This window comes from Harpegnathos saltator, unplaced genomic scaffold, assembly GCF_003227715.2.
Source record: "Harpegnathos saltator strain DR-91 unplaced genomic scaffold, Hsal_v8.6 scaffold846, whole genome shotgun sequence".
Classification (NCBI taxonomy): Eukaryota; Metazoa; Arthropoda; class Insecta; order Hymenoptera; family Formicidae; genus Harpegnathos; species Harpegnathos saltator.
In genome coordinates this window covers 361,122-385,650 of record NW_020230700.1, presented here as the reverse complement: position 1 = coordinate 385,650, position 24,529 = coordinate 361,122, and the positions used below count along the sequence as shown (strand labels likewise).

The 24,529-nt window shown below is 35.4% G+C and overlaps 2 protein-coding genes across 7 annotated transcripts in view; both read right to left on the bottom strand.

Annotated features, from left to right (window-relative positions):
• Positions 1–24,529, bottom strand: part of aralar1 (calcium-binding mitochondrial carrier protein Aralar1) — a 107,783-nt gene that overhangs the window by 8,539 nt on the left and 74,715 nt on the right. For 5 of the 6 annotated variants that reach the window (XM_025307351.1, XM_019845163.2, XM_025307348.1 and 2 more), the window contains 15 exons: positions 8,732–8,788; positions 8,442–8,584; positions 6,419–6,534; positions 6,193–6,332; positions 5,613–5,759; positions 5,271–5,412; positions 4,157–4,250; positions 3,547–3,582; positions 3,073–3,163; positions 2,874–2,949; positions 2,023–2,141; positions 1,777–1,947; positions 1,201–1,341; positions 573–767; positions 387–489 (listed from right to left, as the gene is read on the bottom strand). In XM_025307351.1, the coding sequence (XP_025163136.1) occupies positions 387–489; positions 573–767; positions 1,201–1,341; positions 1,777–1,947; positions 2,023–2,141; positions 2,874–2,949; positions 3,073–3,163; positions 3,547–3,582; positions 4,157–4,250; positions 5,271–5,412; positions 5,613–5,759; positions 6,193–6,332; positions 6,419–6,534; positions 8,442–8,551 (1,681 nt within the window). In that variant the 5' untranslated portion in view covers positions 8,552–8,584; positions 8,732–8,788. The remainder of the gene's footprint in view (positions 1–386; positions 490–572; positions 768–1,200; positions 1,342–1,776; positions 1,948–2,022; positions 2,142–2,873; positions 2,950–3,072; positions 3,164–3,546; positions 3,583–4,156; positions 4,251–5,270; positions 5,413–5,612; positions 5,760–6,192; positions 6,333–6,418; positions 6,535–8,441; positions 8,585–8,731; positions 8,789–24,529) is intronic. The other variant, XM_011154750.3, reaches the window with a different exon arrangement.
• On the bottom strand, positions 9,365–13,068 carry LOC112590520 (uncharacterized). Its single transcript, XM_025307352.1, has 2 exons — positions 10,200–13,068; positions 9,365–9,827 (listed from the first exon to the last, which is right to left on the bottom strand). Exon 1 carries the CDS (start codon positions 11,135–11,137, stop codon positions 10,202–10,204), a length of 936 nt encoding a protein of 311 aa, XP_025163137.1. The 5' UTR covers positions 11,138–13,068; the 3' UTR covers positions 9,365–9,827; positions 10,200–10,201.

Genomic DNA, 24,529 nt, shown 5'->3' with positions numbered 1-24,529 from the left:
CTCCCTCGTATTATCACTTGTTCTGATCACTGCAATATCACCTGATCGATCTCTTCAAATCTCCCGCAGACGTCGAAAGAAGCATCATTGATTTTATTGAATCAAAACCACCATCTTTTTACCGAAACCGGATTCGCCAGTTGCCCGAAAAATGAGAGAAGAAAATAATAGGGACTACTTCGAAAATTAACACGTTTTTCGTTTCTTGTAAATAAACATCAAAACCATGTTAAAGAAGCACCGAGCTTACTTGTACACCCAATACATAAATAACAGATTTACAGATCTTTCGAGAAAATTCCCAGTGCACTATGGCGAGAATGATAAAGTTGCATTAACTGCTTCGAGAACTTCGCCCATAGGGAATACATAGTAAAATGATATACCTGTTGCACCCTTCCAGAATGCCCTGGCGCCTTCTTCCCTATATATTTTTCTCGCGCAGTCCAACAGCCCGTTGTACGTGGTTTGACCCTCTCTAGCTACAACCTAGAAACGAAAGAGCGATGAAATTACGAGCGATGAAAAGATCCCACGATATTTCGGCGATTGTTTTCAGAACAAAATCATACCTGTAATCTCGTCTTTATTACGTCCGCTGGAGTGACCAACGCTGCTGCTGGTACGCCGGCGATCGCACCGGAAGCGAGAAGTGACAACGGCGTATTGTAACCACCTTCGTCGGCCATTCTCGCTTTTGTGTGAGCGTACATAGGAAAGTATATCGCGCTAAACGGCACGTCTCGTAAAAAGCAGGCCCTAGCACCCTACGAAGAGATTGCGTCTACCATTAAAACGATTTGACAAGAAAGAAAGAGATAGGAAAGGAAAGAGAAAGAAGAACGTACATGAAGAAAAAAATTTGATTGAATTAAGGGGACAATATCACAACTAAATGCATCTTAGTTGAAGGAAAGAAAATTTCTGGTTCTTAAAAATCTAATAAGTTCATGAAAACCAAATAAAAGACTCTCTATAAATAAATTCACAATAAAATTAAATTCATAATAAAAGCCAAATAAGAAATTCTTAACATCGTTTGGTTCATCATTTAATTCGTAAGAGCCGGCTAAGAAATTCTTTCATAAGAAATTCATAAGAAGTTTGCTTTAAGCAAAATAGTTTGCTGTTATATTAATTCAACCAATCTTTTTTCTCAATGTATATAAGATCATATAAGTAAGATCGATCACTACTCACTTTGTACAGTCCAAAAAGACCTAACTCCTTGACGACAGTCCACGCTCTCACCTTTGACCCACCTGCGATCTCTCCAGCCACCTGTAGTCTGATCTTCACTATCTCCAACGGATTAGTAAATATCACTTGAGACGCTCCAGCCTGAAAAGAAAAGAGAAACACTTCGTTATGTCTTCTGTTGCCTCTCCCAACGTACACACATGCACATATATATATATACACAAAGATAGAAATATTATTAAAAATCAAATATTTATCAAAGGCACTCATAAGTAACCGAGTGTTTGCAAGGCTTATTCTTATCGGTTGTAAACAATATTTTCTCAGTGTATTATTCGTAGATAATGTATTCAACTTATTATGTCATTTATCAGAAAATAAAAGCTCTATCTATAGACTTTTAAATAATTTCATTTTGAAATACTTGATCACTTATGGACAGCTTGACACATTGTCCGTACTTTAAATTAATTGCTTTCCCGTTCGCCTGTCTCATATCTTATATTGTTTTATTTTTCACCTAGCAAGTAACTTTAAAATACTGAACATGCAACAAGCGTAAGGAGAAACACTTACACAAGCACCAGATATGATTTCTCCGTACACCGGTAGATTTCCGTTCTTATCCATGAACTTGTCTCTGACGAAATCGTTGACCGTCAGCTTGATAGCCTTTTCAGGGGCTACCCCCATTAACTGAGGCATCAAACCTCGGTAAAGGCCGAAGAAGCCTTCGTGCCGTATCACCTGTCAAACGCAGAATACCAGCTTCATGATTAACAATGTAGAGAGTGTTACACGGCGAGACTTTTCGATTCCAACCTTTTTACAACAGTCAAAGCTGTTCCTATACATCAGCTCGCCTATGAAGGACCCGGTCCTCTGATTCTGCATCCTGGTCTTCACCAAGTCGATCGGATATACGGCCGTGGCGCCGACGGCTACAAGCATACCATTGCTTTATTTCTAAAATATGTCATTGTAGTAAGAGACTAAGTCGATTTATTATTCAAACTCAATTAGACTCAATTTCCAAATGATGCAAATGTTTTGCAAAAATCGCAGCTTTTTATTAAATTTTGGCATTTGCCCAGTTCGGAAGAAAACATGCTCAACGAGACACAAAAGATATTGATTCTTACAACATAGAATCTTCATTTTTGTTCTTCAATTTCATCATCGTGAAGTAATAATATAAACGCAGTCTCATGATGCGTTATACATCAAACATGGATATAATATTTAAAATAAATACAAATTGAATTTATATACAAGATGTCCGGAATCTTTTGTAAACGAAGAATTGTGAAGATTAATCGGATCAAACTGAAAAGAAAAGTCATGTACCGTTTTGCAAAAATCGCAATAATTATTAAGTTATTAATAATTGAATATGACAACACATCTAGAGATTTCTTTAATAACTTGAAAATTACATATTTATTTGCAAAATGATACTTGACTTTTCTTCTCAGTTCAATCTGATTAATCTTCACAATTTTTCGTTTCTGAAGGATTCCAGATACCTTATATATGAAATAAGAAGAAATGGAAGTCATCGTATTTAATTTTTTTTTCATTTTGTTGATAGATATGAAACATAAAGCAGAAATAAAAAACAGCTAAAGTAAAAATTAACATTAATTAAGGAATATAAAGCACTTTACACGTACCTCCACCAATGGAGCCGAGCACGAACCGATATCCACTTTCGAGCATTTGCACGATAATACCGCGCTCGTCCGGGCTCTGTAAAGTAACAGTACTCACTGTTGAATTAAGCATCTGACACTGTCGCAAACGTTGATTTCGAGAACGTTTAATCGATGTCTCGGCTCACAAGAGAGAGATTTCTTCCATCACCACACTTACCGACACCGCCTTAATCTCGGCAACGCGTTTTGTTATTTGCTTGAAATACTGCTCAGGTGTAATAGCCACGAGATCATTGTATACAATTTTCCTGAAATCCGAGAAGAAATGCGAGCTCAATAACGTGGAACGAAGCTGTAGCCTATAAAGCATATAAACGTGAGGAGATACACGAGTGAGTTCGTTAGGATAACAGATTGCTTGGCGTCGATGGCACTGTTTGAAGCGATACTAAACAAACTCCTGCCGAGATACGATCCATGGCGTATCCTCAGACCTTTATCTGTCTTAACAACGGGACAAAGTAATGGAGTCGTTAGTGTGTCCACACGGCGTGCAGATATTTTGCGCATATAACCATCGCCCTAAGATATAGATGCTGAAGAGAATAGGTGAGAACAAGTGTGTCTTAAGAGATACGTATGTAGGACATATTTAAATTATCACGTGATAATCTGTAATACAAAGACGCACCCAAGCCGCGAATCTGCCTCGTCATCTTCCGTAGGTCTGATCCAGGCAGCGTAAACACGTAAACAAATGCTTTCAATACAGGAAGAGAGTCGCATCGGAGCATCGGATTCAAATATACGGAAATAATAATGCAGTTAAGCGCTGTAGGCATTAGAAGGCGGTTAGGAATGGTTTGCTCGGTAGAAAATTGTAGTCTCCATCTTCATTGCCAACAACGAGATACACTCGACATTTTTTGGATGATGACGATGTGCTTGCTGGTGCAACGATAGGATTATGTGACTTGCGCTCATTCGCTCTTTTATCTCCCTCCCCTATCCTCCTCTCTCTCGCTCTCATTCTCTCTTTCTCTCTCTCTCTCTCTCTCTCTCTCTCTCTCTCTCTCTCTCTCTCTCTCTCTCTCTCGTTCTTTTTTTCTTTTTTAGCATATTTGTCGTTGACCAAATCAGCGTGGAAGCGAAATCGCTCTTTGAATCAATCAATCCCCAAAACTTTTTTTCTTACGATTAACAAGCTAATGATTATGCCATCCCACACTATGTGATCTTCCCTCGTGATCAATTACCAAGAACAAGAACTAGATACTAATGTACAAATCGAGAATACTCACCCAGTTTGGTGAAGCAAGTCGCATAGATGAAACAGGATGTCTACCTCCAACGGGGTTATCTGGGACATCATTTGTGCAGAATACAGAAATTCCTCTGGAAAGAGAGAGAGAGAGAGAGAGAGAAAGAGACGATGATTTCGATAATGTCAACTAGAAAAAAAATATAGGGAAGACCGGGAATAGTTGATACATGGGGCACGTTGATACATTTAAAATTATTTCAAAATGACAAACGGTAAAATTGCATAAAAAATATAGTAATTCTGCAAAAATATTGCGGTCAAGTTGTAATAAGTTATTTCAGGCTAATTAGTGTATTTTCGGAAACAAAAAACATTTCTAGTTTTTGATGGTCAAAAGTAAAATAAATCAGACATATATATTATGTTATATTAAATTTTGGTTAATATAAATCTGGTCATTATATTATGATTGCAACCGTTTATTTAAAATTTTTATTTTAAAAGTAATAATTTTTAATTATATTGACGACTTGAAATATATATACTTTTGTTTATACAATAATGTACAAAATATGTAAATATGGTGAGCTGGAGCTGGTTGTTACGGGGTCTGTTGTTACGATCAGTTATTTATTGTAACTTACTGCACTAGTTCAATAAGTGCACTAGTTCACTAATGCAGTTAAAATAATTAACAAATATGCTTTTATGTTTATATCATTGATAAATATATATATGTTTACATTATTAATGCTACATGAATACATATTTTATCTGTAAAATATTAATAGTTATGTTATGCACATTTTTTATTTATTTCTAATCATTAAATATATTCTTTGAAATATAGAGATCTGTAACAACTGATCCCGATAACTGTAACAACTGACCTCATATATGAGGTTAATTGTTACAAATGCTGTCGCCTTATATTTTTCATTGATGCAACAAAGTTAACAGAAATATTCAATCAAAAAAATAATTTTTGTTGTTTTATTTGTTTTGTGTTGTGTAAGCATGTAGCTATTAAAAAATTCTCATGCCGCTTATATTCCATTTGTTACTTATGCTTAAAAAATTCATTAAAAAAACTGTATCAACTAGCCCCGGTCTCCCCTACATTTGCCGCAATAACAAACTTCGTCGCGTACCTTTAGTAACTTCTTGGTATCTATGGCCGTTAGTCGCATTCAAATAGATGCGTTTGATAAGTTCCATGTTATTCAAAAGAGAATTGAACGCCATAAAGTACGGGAAGCTGACTTTTCGCCCGCTCTGGCCGGCGCCGACTGCCTGCAACGCATGGAAAAATGAAGCTTTTAGAGAGCACTCATATATATATTAATTATATTTCAATAGATTTCAATATTATTTATTTATGATATTGGAAACTCAAATGCTAAGATCGATAATCAAATAACTTATACCGCAATAAAAAAGTAGTGAAAATTCAATTGTCCACACTCCCAAGACCTGTTCGGAAAAATACTTACAGCGATCAGATTATCTCTCACGTCTTTCGTCAGGAGATGACTCTTAATACTGAGCATAATGTCTTGAAAATCTAATGCGGAAATGAAACCTGCGCCGTCCTTGTCGAATTTTTTGAAGGCTTCCGTCGCATACTCCTCGTGAAAGTCCTGAGAATTTTTTTTTTCTTTTTAATAGAAGGCGATATATTCCTATTTTATTTTTTATATTGAACAACTGCAGTGTTGTATTTATATTATATTTTATATTGCAATCTTACAATTATGGTTTTTTCATTTTTCTAACTCTAAATCTCTCTTCCCCCAAAACTAAAATTTCTAAAGCTCGGTAAATTCTATCCCATTCGTTAATAAAATACTCGGAACATTTCAAAAAACGCAAATTGTCATCGCGAGCTTTATGAAATACCAGTCGGCTCCTGAATTGCGTACAAAGTCGCTGCAAAAGGCGAGGCGGACATAGAGCGTATTTCGTAATCATCGCCACTCGTTATGTCACACATGGTTCGCATCAGATGTTTTGTTTCCTTGAAACGGAAATAATAACCGAGTCTGCAATCAGGCGTGCGATAGAGAGACTTACGTGCAAAAATTGACTGAACTCCGCATAGCTGATCAGCCTCTTCTTATCCTTCCCAAAGTAAAGTTTGATAAAGCTACTATCCATATTAAAGGGCATCTTTTGATGCAGCACAGTTTTCCGCATCACCTCAACGAACTCGTCTACAGATTGATCACAGGGCACATAAATATAAAGCACAAGCGGATGATTCTAAGGGAAAATCGCGGTTTCCCCGCACGATTCTTACCAAATGCAACCATTCCATTTCCATTAGTATCAAAGAGCTGAAAAGCTGTTTTGTATAGAGCGTCTGGTACACAGAGGAGACCTTCGAAGGCTTGAAATTCGGCAAACGATATAAGCCTGAAACGAAAATCAGTTTTTTTTCTCTCAGTGAAGTGAACTTCAGCTTCACGAAGAGTTTGACTGTCTCGTAATTCAATTCAATGAAAGGTTTAATTGAATAATGTCACTCCCAAGACAAATCTATCAATTGTATTAATTAACTGTATTAACATCATTATAGAGTGACTCGCTTTAAATGCCACCTAAAACTCGAGAGAAATGCGTTATTAAAAACGTATTCGAGAAAAACAAGGTCAGTACAAGGTCATGGTTTTATTATCCCCCTTAAAACCAAGTAACTTTCGCTTAAAACTTTTTTTCGAATACTACATTTCTTCCAAAATGTTTTAGGCGAACACTTAAAGAGTCAGCCTATATAAAATGATGTTGATTAATATATGTATAATATAATTATGTATTAATTATACAAGATGGACTATTTGAGTTAATAATGTAAAATACGAAGCGTTAAAGAAAGTAATGTTTTAAATAAAAGTTATATGGTTTAAAAGGGGACGTACAATGGTACCCTTGGTTTGACCTTGAAACATGCATTTAAGGTCAGATAAAGGTCAACTTAATTTTTTAAACCTACTTAGAATATATTATTACAATAATAAGCCCTAATTTTTGTTAACTTATCGACTTTTGGAAATTTCAAAATCATCAAATTAACAAAAGTCTAGGCGCTATTGTAACAATATATTCTTGAGACCAAGTAGAGTAAAAAAATCTGGTACGACTTTTTCTTCCGATAAATAGTTAGCGAGATATCGTAAGTTAAATATTGAAAAAGTTGCCAAGTTTTTCTTAAATATCTCAGAAAATATTAGGCAAATAAAAAAATGTTTCAGGCAAAAGTTGTTAAAATTAATTGGTAGAAAAAGAAGATATAATAAAAAATTGAAATTTCCATTTGAAAAAATTAAGTTAGCTTTCATCTGACCTCAACCTTTGGAGGACCAGAAATCAATTTATTGGCTTTTAACTGCTTTATATAAACTGGATTTAGATGTGTTTGAGTGGTGGTCCTTTGGAGGCCCGAAAACCAATTTATCAGGTTTTAACTTACTATTGTAGGATATTTTAATTTATTAATATTCTATTTTTATATTTCATATTCGCTTACACGTTATACTTTGTATTGTACCAGTTTCGATTTATAAACAGGATCGGGCAAACGCTCTCTGTGTGTGATATGACTGTCGAGCCGATAATACTTATGGTTATATTTGTTGTTATTCATTTGCGGTGAATGCGATGCACCTCTTTGCGTTGTACCGTGCTTCAAACTGTACCATACCATGAAAAATTACTAAATGTATTGTAAAAGCATTAGTCCTTTTATTTTTTCAATTACTCTTTTTATATTTTCGACAAAATATGTACTTATTGCGAAATAAATTAATGTATATAAATACATATGATGCATTTTGACTGTCTTCTACTTCATAAATTGCGGTGTAAAAATTTTTATACATGTTATTTGTCAAACTTTTTCTCTAAAATGATGTTAAACAATTATTCTAATAATATCTAATAACATTAAGTTGAAAAAAAAAAGGATCCTGATTCTTTTCCGGACCGGAAGCCAATATATTAGCGCGAAAGTGGCGCCATCTTTTTCGTTATTCAACCCAATGATGTTAATAATAAAGTTCTAATACTTAAAATAAAAAAGTCGGAAAAAACAACTGCGGTCTTCTAAAGGTTAAATACACGTTTCAAGATCAAACCAAGGGCACCATTGTACGTCTCCCTTTAAACCATACAACTTTTATTTAAAACATTTCTTTCTTCAACGCTTTATTTTTTAAATATTTCGCATTGTCAATTTAAGTAGTCTACCCTGTAGAGATTTGAAGACATTAGTTAAATTAAATAATCACTTTTCTCTCCCGCGCTGACGCCGGTGCTTTACTTACCCATCTTTGCTAGTGTCGACGATACCAGCAAGTAAATTGACAGAATCGGGATTGTAATCGGCATCCGTGTAAAGGCCAAGATAACTGCGTACGAAGTCGGATGCGGTCATGAACCTCTCGCCATTCTTCTCCTGTGTGGCGTACTGCAAATCGCCAAGCGCCGGATTACCGAATTTGCAATTTCAGGGTAAAAGTACCGCGTGTCATCTCAAACTATCTCGTGACAATCGTAAGAATCAACGACCACTTTGAAACGCAACTCACTTGAGCGTCGTATCGTTTTCGCTTACCTGGTTAAAAATTTCATGGAGGCGTTCAGTATTCGCACGCTTTAAGTACCCGGAACCCTGAAACACGACACATCGTGGATGAGCGACTTTTATTCTGCACGCATTTCGATAAATTTCTTTCTTTTTTTTCGAACCATGGGACAAGTATCTACGGTGAGATTTTCTAAGATCACTGAGTGTAAAACCCGGACTGACACACAATACTCTCGCAACACACAAATGGATACCGACGAAAGTCACAATTCTCAACGATAAGCGGCGCTAAGGATGGATCACATTTAATATTCCAATTTTATTTTTCTCCTTATTGGGAAAAAAAAGATGACGAGCGCGCGGCCGATCAGGTTCGTCGCAGGTACCGATAAGTTTACAGTAGCGTCCAAGTGCGGTGCTTATCTTATCTCCGGCGACTTTTCTATTTCGCGTTAAGCCCGTATCACATTAGCGACTCGCGACTGCGACTGCGATTGCGATTGTGATTTCTTGTTTTCCAATCACACTTGCGATTGACGATCGCGGCTACGGCTAAATATTGTTAACATACTGTCACACGTACAATCCCATAGAAGGGGTTTACATTCTACGAGATCTACTAAATAATGGTCTATCTCCTTATTAAATTGTTTTGACATTTTAAAAAAAGTATATAACATATAAAACAACATTGGATATAACCTTATTCTAATGATCACCGACTTCTACATACTATTAAATAAATGTGATTATGACGAGCGCGTCACGTGATTATACGGCGTTCTGTGATTGGTTGCGACTGCGGCTGCGACTCGAAAAATGGACAGCCGTCCAAACGATAGTCGCGAGTCGCAGCCGCAGTCGCGAATCGCTAGTGTGATACGCTTTTAAGGGGCACATATGTTCATCACTCGTAAAAAAAAGCCAATTTTCGAGAAATTTTTTCTCAGCCTGGGATAAAGATATCAATACGGGGTGTTTTTCAGATTATATAACATATATTTCAGTACAAAAAAATGTAAACGAAAGTTCGATTGAGCAAATATTGTGAAAATGACGCAACATGGCGTGAAACCCGATTTTTGCAATGTCTGCATGATTCCGTCCTGTACGTTCGTGCGATCTGCAAAACAAAAATATTTTTTTAAACATAAAGGTTGTAGTTATGGTCCCTCGGGGGGAATTTTTGAATTTCGCAAAATTAACAAAATGGCGTAACTTTAAAAAGAAAAATGCACATTTTCTTCAAAATTTCGTCACATTTGTTGTTAAAAAAAAAAAAACGAAACGGAAAATCGAAAAACGCCCTCGACAGACGACAGAGAATTTAATTACGAATATTTTCATCTAAGGCGTATCCAGAAATATTGAAAACTCGATGAGTTATTGTGCAAACACTGACGGAAAATAGCGTTTCGAGAAAAACGTTTAAAGTTAGCGTTTAAAGTTTTGATATAAGAACTTCATAATATAACTTTTGTATAATCAAACTTACTATTACTCAGCTATTCCAGCGCCATAAGAAGTACCTTCCTGTGCCTCGTTAGTCATGTGTTGCTTCGATAAAGAAAGTCTACGAGCAATTCGAGCCTCCCTTGTCGCTTGTTGCGCTTTGATGCGGGCGTGTTTGAGACGGTTCGAATCCTCTTGTTGACAATATTCATACGCATTTCGTCCAACTTGGATGTCCAACAAATCCATTATGCGTAAATATGAATCGGCTCCGTCGTTAAAAACGCTCGCAGACACGTAAGCAGCTATTTCAACAATGCGCAGGCTACCAAAGGTTATCTTGGACGCAAGTTTCCAAATCATCTGGTTATAACTTTCGTTATTATTTTGCGTATAACCACCCATGCATCTTTGCAGTAAATCTTCTTTACTTAAAGCTTCGTACACGGATTTGATGGCTGTCTGTACAATTTCCGGTAAAGCAGGTTGATGTTTGTAATTTTTTACAGAGCCTTCAGCCTTCGCTTTTTGCCACGTGTACCAACTATTGGCTGCGGGCGGACAGTATACGTGTTGTGGCTTGACGTCAGTGGAAATTTTGTGATAAAATGTGGCCCAAATCGCGTCCTTCATATTTTGTACCGAGTCACAATTATTTCGGATCGCCAAACCATAATACACTGTTAATTTGTCAATTAACGATGCCGTTAATTTTCCCTTGCCTTCCAGGCTTGCCGACCTCGACTTCGTAGCTTTCGCTGCTTCTTTATATGTGTTTTTTATGTTGCGAAGCCACCTACCCATGCGTTTCTGCACATGGCCCACACATTCCAATTTTTTCGGTATTATGTTATCATATATACGCGCGTTCAGAAGGGCGGAAAATGTCTTAGAGTCGCCGTCACCAATATAATATGCGTATGCGGTATTATATAATTCGACTGATCGTTGGAACATTTGAACCATGGCGTCACATTCCATTTTTCCTGCACTTCCAGTGTGATTTGCTGAGCATTATTCCTCGTGAGATTTTATCCATTGCTCATATTCCGCAGAATCCTTATCTTTTTCATGAGCTTCGCATTCCTTGCAATACGAACTTTTGACAAGAAGATCGATCACTTTTCCCGTGTACCATCCGATAATATTCGCGACACCAAATAACGACGAAAAGCCGCGTTTCATCCAGGTGCCGTCTCCGGATACTTTTAAGCCGTCTGGTATATTTGAATGTTCAGCATCGTTGGTTTGTTGGATCTCAGCAGCTTTCAGCAGCCTCTTTCAGAGATTGCATTCCAACGACTTTCGCGACAGTGTGTATATTGCCCATAATCTTATCATAGGAGCATTGTGCGACATATTTCGGCAAATCCATTATGCCGCAAAAACGTTGTATTCCTTGTAGTCCCTTACCAAGAATACGCATAGCGAAAGCCAATCGTCTATTGATCTCGTATGCAGCCCCTATTAGCGGTGACGAATATACGCTATTAATTATCTTATCGCACGTAGTACACTTAATATTTAATTTAAAACCGAGTCCGCGAACATTCGATTGTAAAAATTTAACTGCACCTCCACATTGTTTACAAACGACACATTCAGATATTGCTGTAAACACAGCGCAGAATTGCAGAATACAAAATGACATTTCAGGATCAAACGTAACGTTCGATTTTTTGTGTAGCTTTTCCGAGGTTTTGTTTGTATAAGTTTCCTCGCTCTCCATCTCTACATTCGTTGGAGGTGGTCTTTTTTTCTTCGGCCGTGTAGTGCGAGTTACACGCCTTTCCTTTCCTATCGATACTTCGACGTTTCATTTCGTTTTTCGCGGACTGTTCGAAGAGCTGCGAGCTACTAAGCTCGCTGTGTTTCGTACTTCACTTCTTTTGCATCGAGTCCAGCGTGTAGAAATTTCTTTGATAGCCAGAATAGAAAGCTTTTCAGGAGAACGGCGGCAAAGTGGAAGTCGGTAGATACAGATGAAAGTTAAGTTTCGACTCGATGCAGGTTAAATGAAGTAACAACGTGAATTTCAACAACACGGGTTTTAATAAAGTAATAGCTGTTGATAAAGTTATAGCTGTTAATATTATAGGTGGGCCATTGTGATTGGCTCCGTCAAATTATACGTGCGAGAGCTGTGCTCCCAAAACTTGTTCCGCGATGTCATCGAAGGAAAAAAGCTTTGTTGTCGTTGGCCTTCTTTTCATAGTCAGCTGATCCGAATAATAGACATACATCACGTTGCCGTTTAACGCACACAATCGAATGTTTAGAAGACCAACAACAACAAACCGTGACGTAGGATACATGTATCGACGGTCGAACTTTCTGGAAGCTTCTTGCGCGCATTAGTCTTTGGTCGAGAAGCCTTCAGGGCCGGAACTTAGATCGTGTTGCGATTCGGTCATTACCGATGCGACCACTCTCACTTTTTTCCATATTTAACACGCTGGTTCTACGCTTTCTTGTCATTTCCATTAGACTATCTAACAAAAGCGAATCTATGACCTGTCTGAACACGCGCGATTCCGGTCGGTAGCAAGTCGTAGCATGCGCTCCGTTTGAGTTCGCGCGCTCGCACGTTTTCATCTGTATCTTCGTTAATTTTGCGAGTACCGAGATGCATTTTTAACCATAAATTCTTGAAACTATGTACAATACAAATAAACAAATAAAAAAACATCGATTTTTTTGATCCGACAAACATATGTGCCCCCTTAACATGTACCTAACAAGAGTAAATAACCGTCACTTTCGACTGAGCCGCGGAATTTTCCGGCGATCGCAGGAGCAACATGACTCTCACGAAAAGGTCCGTTAGAGCCAGTGTTGGATAGTATCTAAATACAGTACCTAAATACACCCTGCGCATCTAAGCCTGCATCTGAGATACATTCGAATTGAAGGATCTGTATCTGTATCTAAATACTAGAGATGTGCAAATTCGAATCGAATCGAATCTAATATAATTCGATTCGATTCGAATCCGAATCCCTATGATTCGAATCCGATATTCGAATAATTCGAAATTTTCGAATCACAGATTCGAATACGAATCAAATACATTAGCGTTTGGGCGCATCAACTACAAAACGGGCCAACTAGGCCTGTATATGTGAACCTTTAACTTGTAATTAACTTAACTTATAATTAATAACTTAATTATAAATTACTTTAAATATTTAAATATATATTTTACTTTAAGATGATATTACAATGTCAATATTCCCTTTCATATTAAAATCTTCCATCATTATTTGCATGTTTAATAGTCATGTTAAATTTTTCAATGATTCGATTCGGATTCGAATGAAATTTCATAGATGTTCGATTCGATTCAAATTGGAATTTAAAAAATGAGATTCGATTCGATTCGACATAAAAATTCTTGATTCGCACATCTCTACTAGATATAAAACATAATATCTGAACGGCTTTTCAGATACATTTTCACGTATTTTTTGTCGATAATGGAAAAAAATTATCGTGGTAATGAAAAGTTTAGCATGCACTCTTGATTTGCTACAGGGAGAAAACTATTGTTATTTAGGATATGTTTTGCCAACTTTGCAGCAACTTCCCAGTAAGCAAAATGCTAACAGAATGCGCGCAGATTGACGCCAATTTCGATCAGATCTCCACATCAAAACCATAGCCATCTGTGTCCTCATTAGGCTCGTGTTTTGTCGACAGGACCTGTGTGACACGCCGTGCGAGCAGATTGTCGGCAGAAACCGCGCAGGTCCTGCTGCCAAACTACACGTAGAGTCTGCGCATAGAGTTTGCTCGGTTTCTGCCGCCAATCTGCCGTCAAATTACTGCAAGTCTTGCGCGGTTTTTGCTACAAATCTGCCGTCAAATATCTGACAACAGGATCTTATAACAGGCGCATATTTGACCGCAGATTGGCGGCATAATTTGATATAACAGATTCTGCGTTATATTTGTTGCCTATTTGCCATCAAACTATGATAGCAGGCTTTGTTCGAAATCTGCTCGCGCAGGTTTGGCTATCTGGGTTAAAATTAATTTGCAGATACTTCACGAATTACCTAGTTGCGAACCCTTGAGAAATGCTCTAGTAGATGGCATTAACAAAAAATTCTGGAATACTGTATTGAATTTTGACAATATATGCAGTAAACTTTACATTATTTCATCTATGATTGTTCCTACACTTAAATTAAAATGGCTAAACTTAATTCCAGAAGCAGGGATTGTTTCAAAAACGACCCTGAACCATGAATATTGTAAAAACTTGCTTATTACAGAAGCAAAAAAATATGCGTATTTAAAAAATAAAACTAGAATATCTTCTGATGGCTCTTCGGCATCTTCCGTGGAAGATGAACAATTCTTTAAATTTTTAAAAGACAAAGATAACGTGGAAACAATTGATAGTGCCATCGACATGAAAGTTTTTTCTTATTTGATAGACAAGCAGAAAGATATCGTATTGACAACACATTATCCTCATATGAAACATTTGTTTTTAAAGCTCAACGATTATATCATCATCAGCATCGGTTGAGCGTTTACTTAACATTGGAGGTCAAATTTTAATACCGCGGCGAAATAGATTAAGTGACGATATGTTTGAAGCACTTTTGATACGTAAGACTATCGACTAATTTGTATAATTTTAATGTAAACAAACAATATTAATAAATAATAAAAGATTTGTTCAGTATATTTTACACACATTATCATTACTATGATAAAATATAATTTAAAAGTATCAGATATATATCCGAGATACCTCCAAAGCATCTGAGTATCTGTATCTAGATACATTTTCCTCATATGTGTCTATATCTGTATCGAGATACATTTGAAATGTATATTACCCATCACTGGTTAAAACCTTCTGAAGGATACTCATTGCACAGAGAGAATTTTCGAGCATAAAGATTACCAGAGAATTTTATAACCGAGGACATCGTATCGTCATTCTGCCCGAATTTTTCGCCCTTTCGTTTCATATCCGTTACTTATATTTTAAAAATTAAGATCTACATGAGTAAGAAAAAATTGCTTCAATTAATAGGACTATATATTCTGTTTCCTTCGGGCATGACATGTTGACTCGCTCATTGTCGCGTAAATTCAATCAATCGTTTATAGATTGCAGATCTTGAAATATAATTAAAAACTTAAATAATAATTAATGATTAAAATAATAAAATAATCATTAATAATTCAATAATAACAATAATTAAATAATAATTAATAATTAATTTTATTTATATTATTAATAATTTAAATTATGAAGAATTTCTAATTCTTATAAATCAAATTCGGTCCTAAGAAATTCTGTTTCCTTCGACCAAAACGCATTTGACTCATCCATTGTTACGTTCATTGTTACATTCATTCAACCAATCGTTTTGCACTATATATTGTTGAAAAATTTCCTATAGTCCTTAGCAAGGTAAATTTTACTGACTATGTACTACTAAGGAATACAAGTCAGAGTAAAATTTATACGAGAAAAGAGCTACGTGTGCTCTCTCCGTGTGCTGAGTGATTCCCATTTAATGGCACAAACGGATACAAGCGTCATCCTTAATTACCCATCGCATGGAACAATGATAAAATGATACTCCTACCAAATTGTGTTACTAAATAGAATGCGCATACTGTAAACTGTATTACCACGGTAAGTACTGAGATATTAATAAAAGAAACTTTTCAAAAGCGTGCTCATAATGCGACGGAACGATTTCTTTAAGCTAAATTTTATTTAATATGCAAAGATCTATTGCAAGATATTATCCGAAGCTTAGTTTTTGTTATAAAGATAAGGTGTTTGCTTGTTGCGGGTTCGGCACAGGAAGTCAGGAAGTAGGCAAGAAGGATTAATACAACGTCTATTAAGCTGGCACAGCAATTTCAGCACAATCGCATGAGACCAGCACAGAAATTTAGTGCTTTTTGTTGCTAATTTGTTGCTCTATTCCCGACTTTGTTGCTCTAGCCATTTCGAAAAAAAACAGTGGCTGTGCTAGCTTAACATTAAAGTTAGCACAGCCACTCGAAAAAAAAATAAAAATCGAAAAATGAATACATTTCTAAACTACGATTTTGTTGCTAATTTGTTGCTTTATTCCTGATTTTGATGGCGCCAGACATTGCGCCAAAAACCGGTGTGTTAAAAATAGCCGGGGACCTATGACGTGTGCTAGCTACAAGAGTAAACTACCCGGAAAAATTTTATTGCTCGCCCAATTCCGGTCTTAATATGTTGTCTGATTTTGTTGCACTTAAGATATCCCAGTTTCAAATTTGTTGTTCGCGGTATATGTTTAAACAATACCCAACAACCCATAGGTGTGTGCTGGCTACAAGAGTAAACTACCCGAAAAAAATGTGTTGCTCGCCCAATTTCAGTCTCAGTATGTTACCTGATTTTGTTGCCCTTAAAATATCCCAGTTTCAAATTTGTTGCTCGCGGTATATGTTTAAACAATAGCCGAGAACCCATAGGTGTGTGCTGGCTACAAAAGTAAACTACTCGAAAAAAATTTGTTGCTCGCCCAATTCCGGCCTTAATACGTTGTCTGATTTTGTTGCTCTTAAGATATCCCAGTTTCAAATTTGTTGCTCGCGGTATATGTTTAAACAATAGCCGAGAACCTATAGGTGTGTGCTAGCTACAAGATTAAACTGGTCGAAAAAAATTTGTTGCTCACCCAATTTCGGTCTTAATATGTTGCCTGATTTTGACCGAATTTGGGCGAGCAACAAATTTTTTTCAAGTAGTTTACTCTTGTAGCCAGCACACATTTATAGGTTCTCGGCTATTGTTTAAACATATACCGCGAGCAACAAATTTGAAACTGGGATATCATAAGAGCAACAAAATCAGACAACATATAAAGATCGAAATTGGGCGAGCAACAAATTTTTTTCGAGTAGTTTACTCTTGTAGCCAGCACACACTTATGGGTTCTCGGGTACTGTTTAAACATATACCGCGAGCAACAAATTTGAAACTGGGATATCTTAAGAGCAACAAAATCAGACAACATATTAAGACCGGAATTGAGCGAGCAACAAATTTTTTTCGAGTAGTTTACTCTTGTAGCCAGCACACACCTATGGGTTCTCGGCTATTGTTTAAACATATATCGTGAGCAACAAATTTGAAACTGGGATATCTTAAGAGCGACAAAATCAGACAACATATTAAGACTGGAATTGGGCGAGCAACAAATTTTTCCAGGTAGTTTACTCTTCGGAACGAAAAAATAAGATGCAGGTCCCGAACGCACGGCGTCCCGTCGCCACCTAGTACGCCTTCCTTCTTTCATGGTAGCTAGCACACATCTATAGGTCCCCGGCTATTTTTAACACACCGATTTTTGGCGCAATGTCTGGCGCATCAAAATCAAGAATAAAGCAACAAATTAGCAACAAAATCGTAATTTAAAAATATGTATTTGTTTTTCGATTTTTATTTTTTTTTCGAATGGCTGTGCTAACTTTAATGTTAAGCTGGCACAGCCGCTGTTTTTTTTTTAAATGGCTGGAGCAGCAAAATCGGAAATAGAGCAACAAATTAGCAACAAAATCGTAGTTTAAAAATATGTGTTCGTTTTTCGTTTTTTATTTTTTTTTCGAGTGGCTGTGCTAACTTTAATGTTAAGCTAGCACAGCCACTGTTTTTTTTCGAAATGGCTAGAGCAACAAAATCGGGAATAGAGCAACAAATTAGCAACAAAAAAGCACTAAATTTCTGTGTTAGTCCCATGCGATTGAGCCGAAATGGCTGGCCGATTAATAGACGTATTAATATAACCGTACTAGCAAATGAAGTATTTCGAATTAATTATTACATAAAGATAATTATATAAAATTTTTTTAAAGTAGAGAAATTATAATTAAATAAAAATAAAGTGTGTTAGATTTTGACGATAAAATATTTGATTATGCGAACATTCCAAAGTTGAAAAATAAACTTTGAAGATATAAACAAGAAAGACGGAAAATGAAAACAAGAAAAAGTATTGATAACGGTTTCAAAAGAGAGAAGATACCTTTAATTTTGAAGAAAACCAACGAATTTGTATTCCATTGTAAAAATTATTTATCTTAAGAATAACAACTTTTATCACTTATTAGCGCACCTGAGTTTCCGTAATATTAAAGAATTTTATTTTCAATTTTACTTCGGTTTGATCGTGAGTTGTGCACTTTCCTTCCTCCTTGTGGCAGGCAAAATAAGAAAAAAAAACAGAGATTAACACGCCGCGTGTCGGTCGCAGACTAACAAAAGTTATGAAAATGATGTGTGCAATGTTATTACATATGTCGATGAATTCATTGCATTAGGCGCTCAACGTAAGCGCCTGCGTTTAATGATGAGTTGTATTCTCCCTACCTACTTCATACATCCGACCCGTAATAATTAAACTATTTATCTTTAAACTCAAAAACTAAGCTTCAGATAACATTTGGTAAAAGAAAAAATTATCTTAGAATTCGTTGAATGAAGAACATGTCGTTTCAAGCACAGCAAGTTGTTCTGAATTGCTCCATATAAAGAGCTATTGAAGCTATTGAAGTTTATATATAAATTTTTTTAACATGAAATATTTTTTAGATTTTAACAGAAATTATCCTTATTTGGTTTAATTTTCTTTACTTTCCTTTACTTGGTTTAATTTTCATCCCACTTTCCTTTGTAGAAAGGAGGAGGGTCTCTAAGGCCTGTTTTCGGCACCCTTCAAAATTGGACCAAAATGGCTGAAATCACTTTCTTATACCCTTGGAAGTAATATTTAGTCAATTCCAGCCTAAAGGGAAGTATTTAGAGTATATACTTCAAGTATACATGGTACATCGGCGCGCCCGTATCAAGCATTTCTTTGGAAAACTAAGCGTCTCCGAGAAAAATGTTTCAGATAAAAATTGTATGGTTTCAAGGGGGACATAAAATGGTGTCATTGGTTTGACCTTGGATAATTAATATTTGTTAATAATTAATAATTAATAATTAATAATAATATAATATATAATACATTATATTATAATAATATAATATATTATATAATTAATATATTGTATATAATAATATAATATATTAATTATTAATTATTATTAATAATTAATAATTAATAATTAATAATTATGCAAGATTAAAAACTAAAGGAGAAAAAATAAAGAAAAACTAAAAAATAATAAGATATCTTTTTGCGTAATAAGAAAATCTTGAGAAGCAGCTCTGACAAAAAGTAGTTTTATTTTTATCGTAACTAGGTCCCTGGGTACGCGAATACACGCATTTTGTGTATCTCTGACATTAAGATGTGAGATCGGGTCCGATATAAGGCCATGGACATAAGCAGAACTTGGTCTATTGAATTAAAAGCTTAAAGGATCGTAGTTGCTCAAAACGGTGCATACAGTTCTTAAAACAGTTCTTTTCAAAACTTCGTATTTAGCCTTGCGGCAGAAAATACGTCAGTCATTTCTTTCAGAAGTATTTGTAATAAATGTTTCTACATGATCTACGATAGTGTTTTGGAAAGCTCTCGAGATAAGCTACAAGATATGTAAAAATAGGAGATTCTATATAAAATATTGAAATCGACATTCACGTGACCTTCAAATGACTATTTAAGGTCAAACCAATGACACCATCTTATGTCCCCTTTGAAACCATACAACTTTTATCTGAAACATTTTTCTCAGAAACGCTTAGTTTTCCAAAGAAATGCTTGATACGGGCGCGCTGATGCACCATGTATACTTGAAGTATATACTCTAAATACTTCCGTTTAGGCTGGAATTGACTAAATATTACTTCCAAGGGTATAAGGAAGTGATTCCAGCCATTTTGAAGGGTGCCGAAAACAGGCCTTAGGGACCCTCCTCCTTTATGTAACACATCCATCGGCAATTTTTAGAAAATCTTTTTTCCCATATGTAAATATTTTTTTTTCATATTGTTTAAATGGAACGAAAAAATGAGAAAATATGACGCTTTCTTCAACTTCTATTTTGAAAAATATTGACGACAACATGATGTTCCGCGATATTCGCCGTACGTTTGAAATTTATTCACAATATTACTTGCGGTAATAAATATAATAAATATTTATACCTCTTATGCCCTCTTATGCCCTCAGTTCAGATTGACTACGTTTCAAACTGTAAATAATTGTCAAAATGCTTAGAAGCAAACGTAAGCAATTTATTAGTGACATTCAAGCAATCCACAAATAATCATACTGTCACCAGTACTGTGTATATAGCGGACTCTATTATTTCTGCTAAGCTGCCGAATACTATATATTATTTCTAAATTAATCTTGTAGATTCAGTAATATATCATTAGTTACACAGGCATATTAATATGGACATAACAAAAACATTACTTCCATATTCTGGATCATGGATGTCTGTACATTACAATAAGATCTTTCATCCAAACTTTTGCCACATTTGCAAGAAGACTACAGAAATAATAAGTTCGACCACATGTGATCGGTGTTCCTCCATCTCTTATTGCTCCAAAGATCACAAAAACCTGCATTTTCCGCAACATCGAGAGATTTGCATAGCTATAGAAAAATTCCTAAAGAACAACCCGCAATATCTCACTCGTCGTTCTACTTACGACGAACTATTGGAAGCACAGGGTGAATTTTATCTTTCAGTTATACAAGATCTAAGGCGTATTCCTGAGAATTACGAAAAGCAAATGTTCACTTTCGCTAAATTATGCTTTATTTGTCATCAGCAGACCGGACTGTATTCCTGCAAAAAATGTTTGTCCATCGACTATTGTCTAGAACACAAGGAAGAATTCGAACAGCATCATAAACAAATTTCTTGCAACCTTTTGATACTGTGGCTCAATCTTGAGCTCTCAAATGTTCAATATGAAAGTACAGCCTCATTATCGTTAAAATTTATAAAGTTTCCCGATAACGATATGAGACCTTTCGATAAGATGGCAAAATTTATAGAAGAATATGTACAAGACAAAAAGGGCGTATGGAACGTCTTGGATTATATCTATACCGATTACGTGTCAGGGCCGCTCTCGGTATATTATGGTATGTCACAGGCAGAATTATCTGATATTCTACTGACAAGATCTATCTCTATCATTCATATTATAAAAGCAGAAGCCGTGGAAAGAAACGGTTTACCAGCTTGGGAAATATTGTTACATCTTTTCCCAAATATAAAAGTGCTAATAGTTGTATTGGTAGGAACAGACCTACAATTTGAATTTAGTACGCAGGAGATTTGTCCCCGTTGCAATTACAATAAGAAGAAATTTATCTATGAATGTTGTTGTATGTTGTACAGCGATTACATGGCCAATCCGATGTATGGAAGAGCGGATCTAATCGTAGGTTTTCAAGTATTCGAAACTGTATTATGGGACGAATATTTAAGGATAATGCAGTCTCAGAAATGTCCGGTACTTTTAACCATTCCAATAGAGAGTACATCGTTAACAGAAATAGCTGAGATTCAGAAAGTTTTGGGTAGAGATGTGTGTCCTGTTATTAACATTAAAAATAAATTCAGGTCTCTAAGACCATACAGGGACCTTAAATATATCTATTATCGTAATTCGTTTGTGATTGTCTTCAAAACATTAAAGAATACAACCAGCGTAACTGAAAGTAGTAGTTAAAATTGCATATACGTAATTAAATCTCCTTTGGTGACAGGAAAAAAATTGGTTGATTCAACGTAAGGATAAACAGAGTGAAATATGTTCGTCGCGTCCCTTGTCTTGTTAATTAAATCAGTTATTTTCCGAATAAATAGTATGCTAAGTTAATTGTTTACGTAAATAAATTAAAATTTCCTTATTGAAACTATGTATGTGTATCCATGTGTTATACATTTTTCAAAAAGTACATAAACCATTTGATAATAAACGTATTTTCTTTTTCGTTCAAATAAATGACTTCTTTACATCACACATATGGATTTCATTACATTTTATACATCTTCTTATTTTGATGGTTTTTCATGATATATTACGTACAACTTATCACATGTACTATGTTCTTTGTAAATACATTGCATCTAAATTTATATTATATGTTATATGAGAGCTCAGATGCAGGTGAAAGTTATCAAACGGAATAGAAATATCTTTTACTATTACAAAAAATCCTATTTTTATTACTGACAATTTAATGCAAGAATATTCACAAATAAATATGCAAGATGCGATAGGATAAACTCTTTGAAGTGAAATCTTTTTCAAGATAATATGGATCTCTTGACAATCTTTTGACAACTATAGGCGGTAATGCTGGACAATAAAAATACGGAGTTTGATAATATTTCGAATTTTCGTCGTATTACGAATTTTCATTATCTATTATTAGGCATTATCCGCCGTTACTAAAATAAGTTGTCAAAGAAACATAAGAAATTCAAGCACTTTATTATTCCGAACAATTGACGAATGCACTTTAATATTAGATTCCCAATCTTTATATTTTCATAAATTTTTATAATTCTTTTTATAAAATTTTGATCGTTAATTTTAAATAAAACGATAAAATTTATATGAACGATAAAATTTTATCGTTAATAATTAATTATTCTTAATAATTTTTATAAGTTTTATAAAAAAATTTGTAATATATAACCACTTGATTTTAATAAATAATTATAAATAAATAATAAATAATTGTAAAAAGGTGTTATGTATCGCGTTAAATGCTGTTACTAACAATGATATATAGATTATTAGTTGTAATTTATGCTAATAAATGTAATTCTAGAAATATATTTTGTCAGTTTTATATTTTCCAGGTATATAAGATAATTATTAGGTTAAGAAATGGAACGCAAATTTATATGCTTTTATTTCATATTACATATATTGTATAACGACAAATTAATACGAAAATATTTTCGAAAAACCATGTATATTTCTTGCTTCAAATATAACTCCTGAAAAACTAATATTTTTTATTCTGATGGATGTATGTGAAATGTTACGTATAGACGTGCTAGCATTTAAAACATTAAGATTTAAGTTTAAGATGTTAGTTGAGATTAAAAATATGGGAGTGATCGAAAAGTAAGCGATAAGTCTCAGCAAGAGAGAAAAACGGAAAATAAAAACGAGATAGAGTATTATCCACGGTTTGAGAAGAGCAAGATACCTTTATTTTGAAGAAAACCGACGAATTTGTATTCCTTTGTAAAAATAATTCATTTTGAAAATGACAGCTTTTACCATTTGTTAGCACACCTGAGTTTCCGTAATATTAAAGAATTTTATTTTCGATTTTACATTCGATTCTCGATCGTGAGTTGTGAACTTTCCTTCCTTCTTGTGGCGGACAAAATTAAAGAAAAAAACAGAAATTAACATTCCGCACGTCGATCGCAACCTAATAGAAATTATGAAAATAATATATGCAATGTTATTATATATGTCGATGAATTCATCGCATTAAATGACACAAATGGACACAAGCATCATCCTTGATTACCCATCGCAACAAAAATAAAATGATGCTTCTACCGACTTGTGTTACTAAATGGAATGCGTTTACTGTAAACTCTATACGAATGCCAACTGTATAATAATCGATCGCAGCAAAAGCGACACGAAAACAAAGGGAGAAAGAAGTCGGATAGATTTTCATAATTATCAAGATGTGCGAGACAATCGGTAACGGGAGTTTAATAATATTATGACTATTATGAATAATACACAGACACTGTAAAGTATATACCGTATTGAATTAATCACTAAATTTATATCGTACAGTGACACAAATTTCTCGTTACCTTGAAGCAGCAAAGTCTCTCGCGGACTTCCATATTGCATTTTACATATCTTATGTATTTTTATTTCGTCATGTTTTGTAATAGATAACACTCACAAAGCGGATACATTCCTCATCATTATTGTTGCAACATCAAGCCCAGAAAACCAACAAATTTACGTCCGTCCGCCTATCCGACAAATCACGTGAATTGCTCCGAACTCAGAGCAAAAGCTCGCCGAAATGGAAAGCTGTCCCTCCCTCTCTCCATCTCTCTCTTGCTTCCTTCTCGCCTCTGCGAACATATCTCCGCGACGCATGTGCTTCCCACGTGCCCGTCGCATGAAACGACACCTTGTACTTCCGGTCGCGATAAATGCAGCGCACGGCTCACGGCCGCGAGACACTCCACTCCGCTCCAGCAACAAGTCTGACGCGGAAAATAATTAATAATTAACGGCCCGGTCGACGCACAGTGCAGGAGAGTCGTTACGCGCGCCCGCGAACTCACGCGGAAACGATAACCCGGCAGAGCGCGAGGTCGACCGCCTCGACAGCTTTCTCGACAGCTCAGGAGGGTATCAAGGACATGGATGGC

What these genes read in the sequence shown, in the direction of transcription:
- LOC112590520 (XM_025307352.1), bottom strand. Translation starts at nt 11,137, where the DNA reads ATGGAATGTGACGCCATGGTTCAAATGTTCCAACGATCAGTCGAATTA.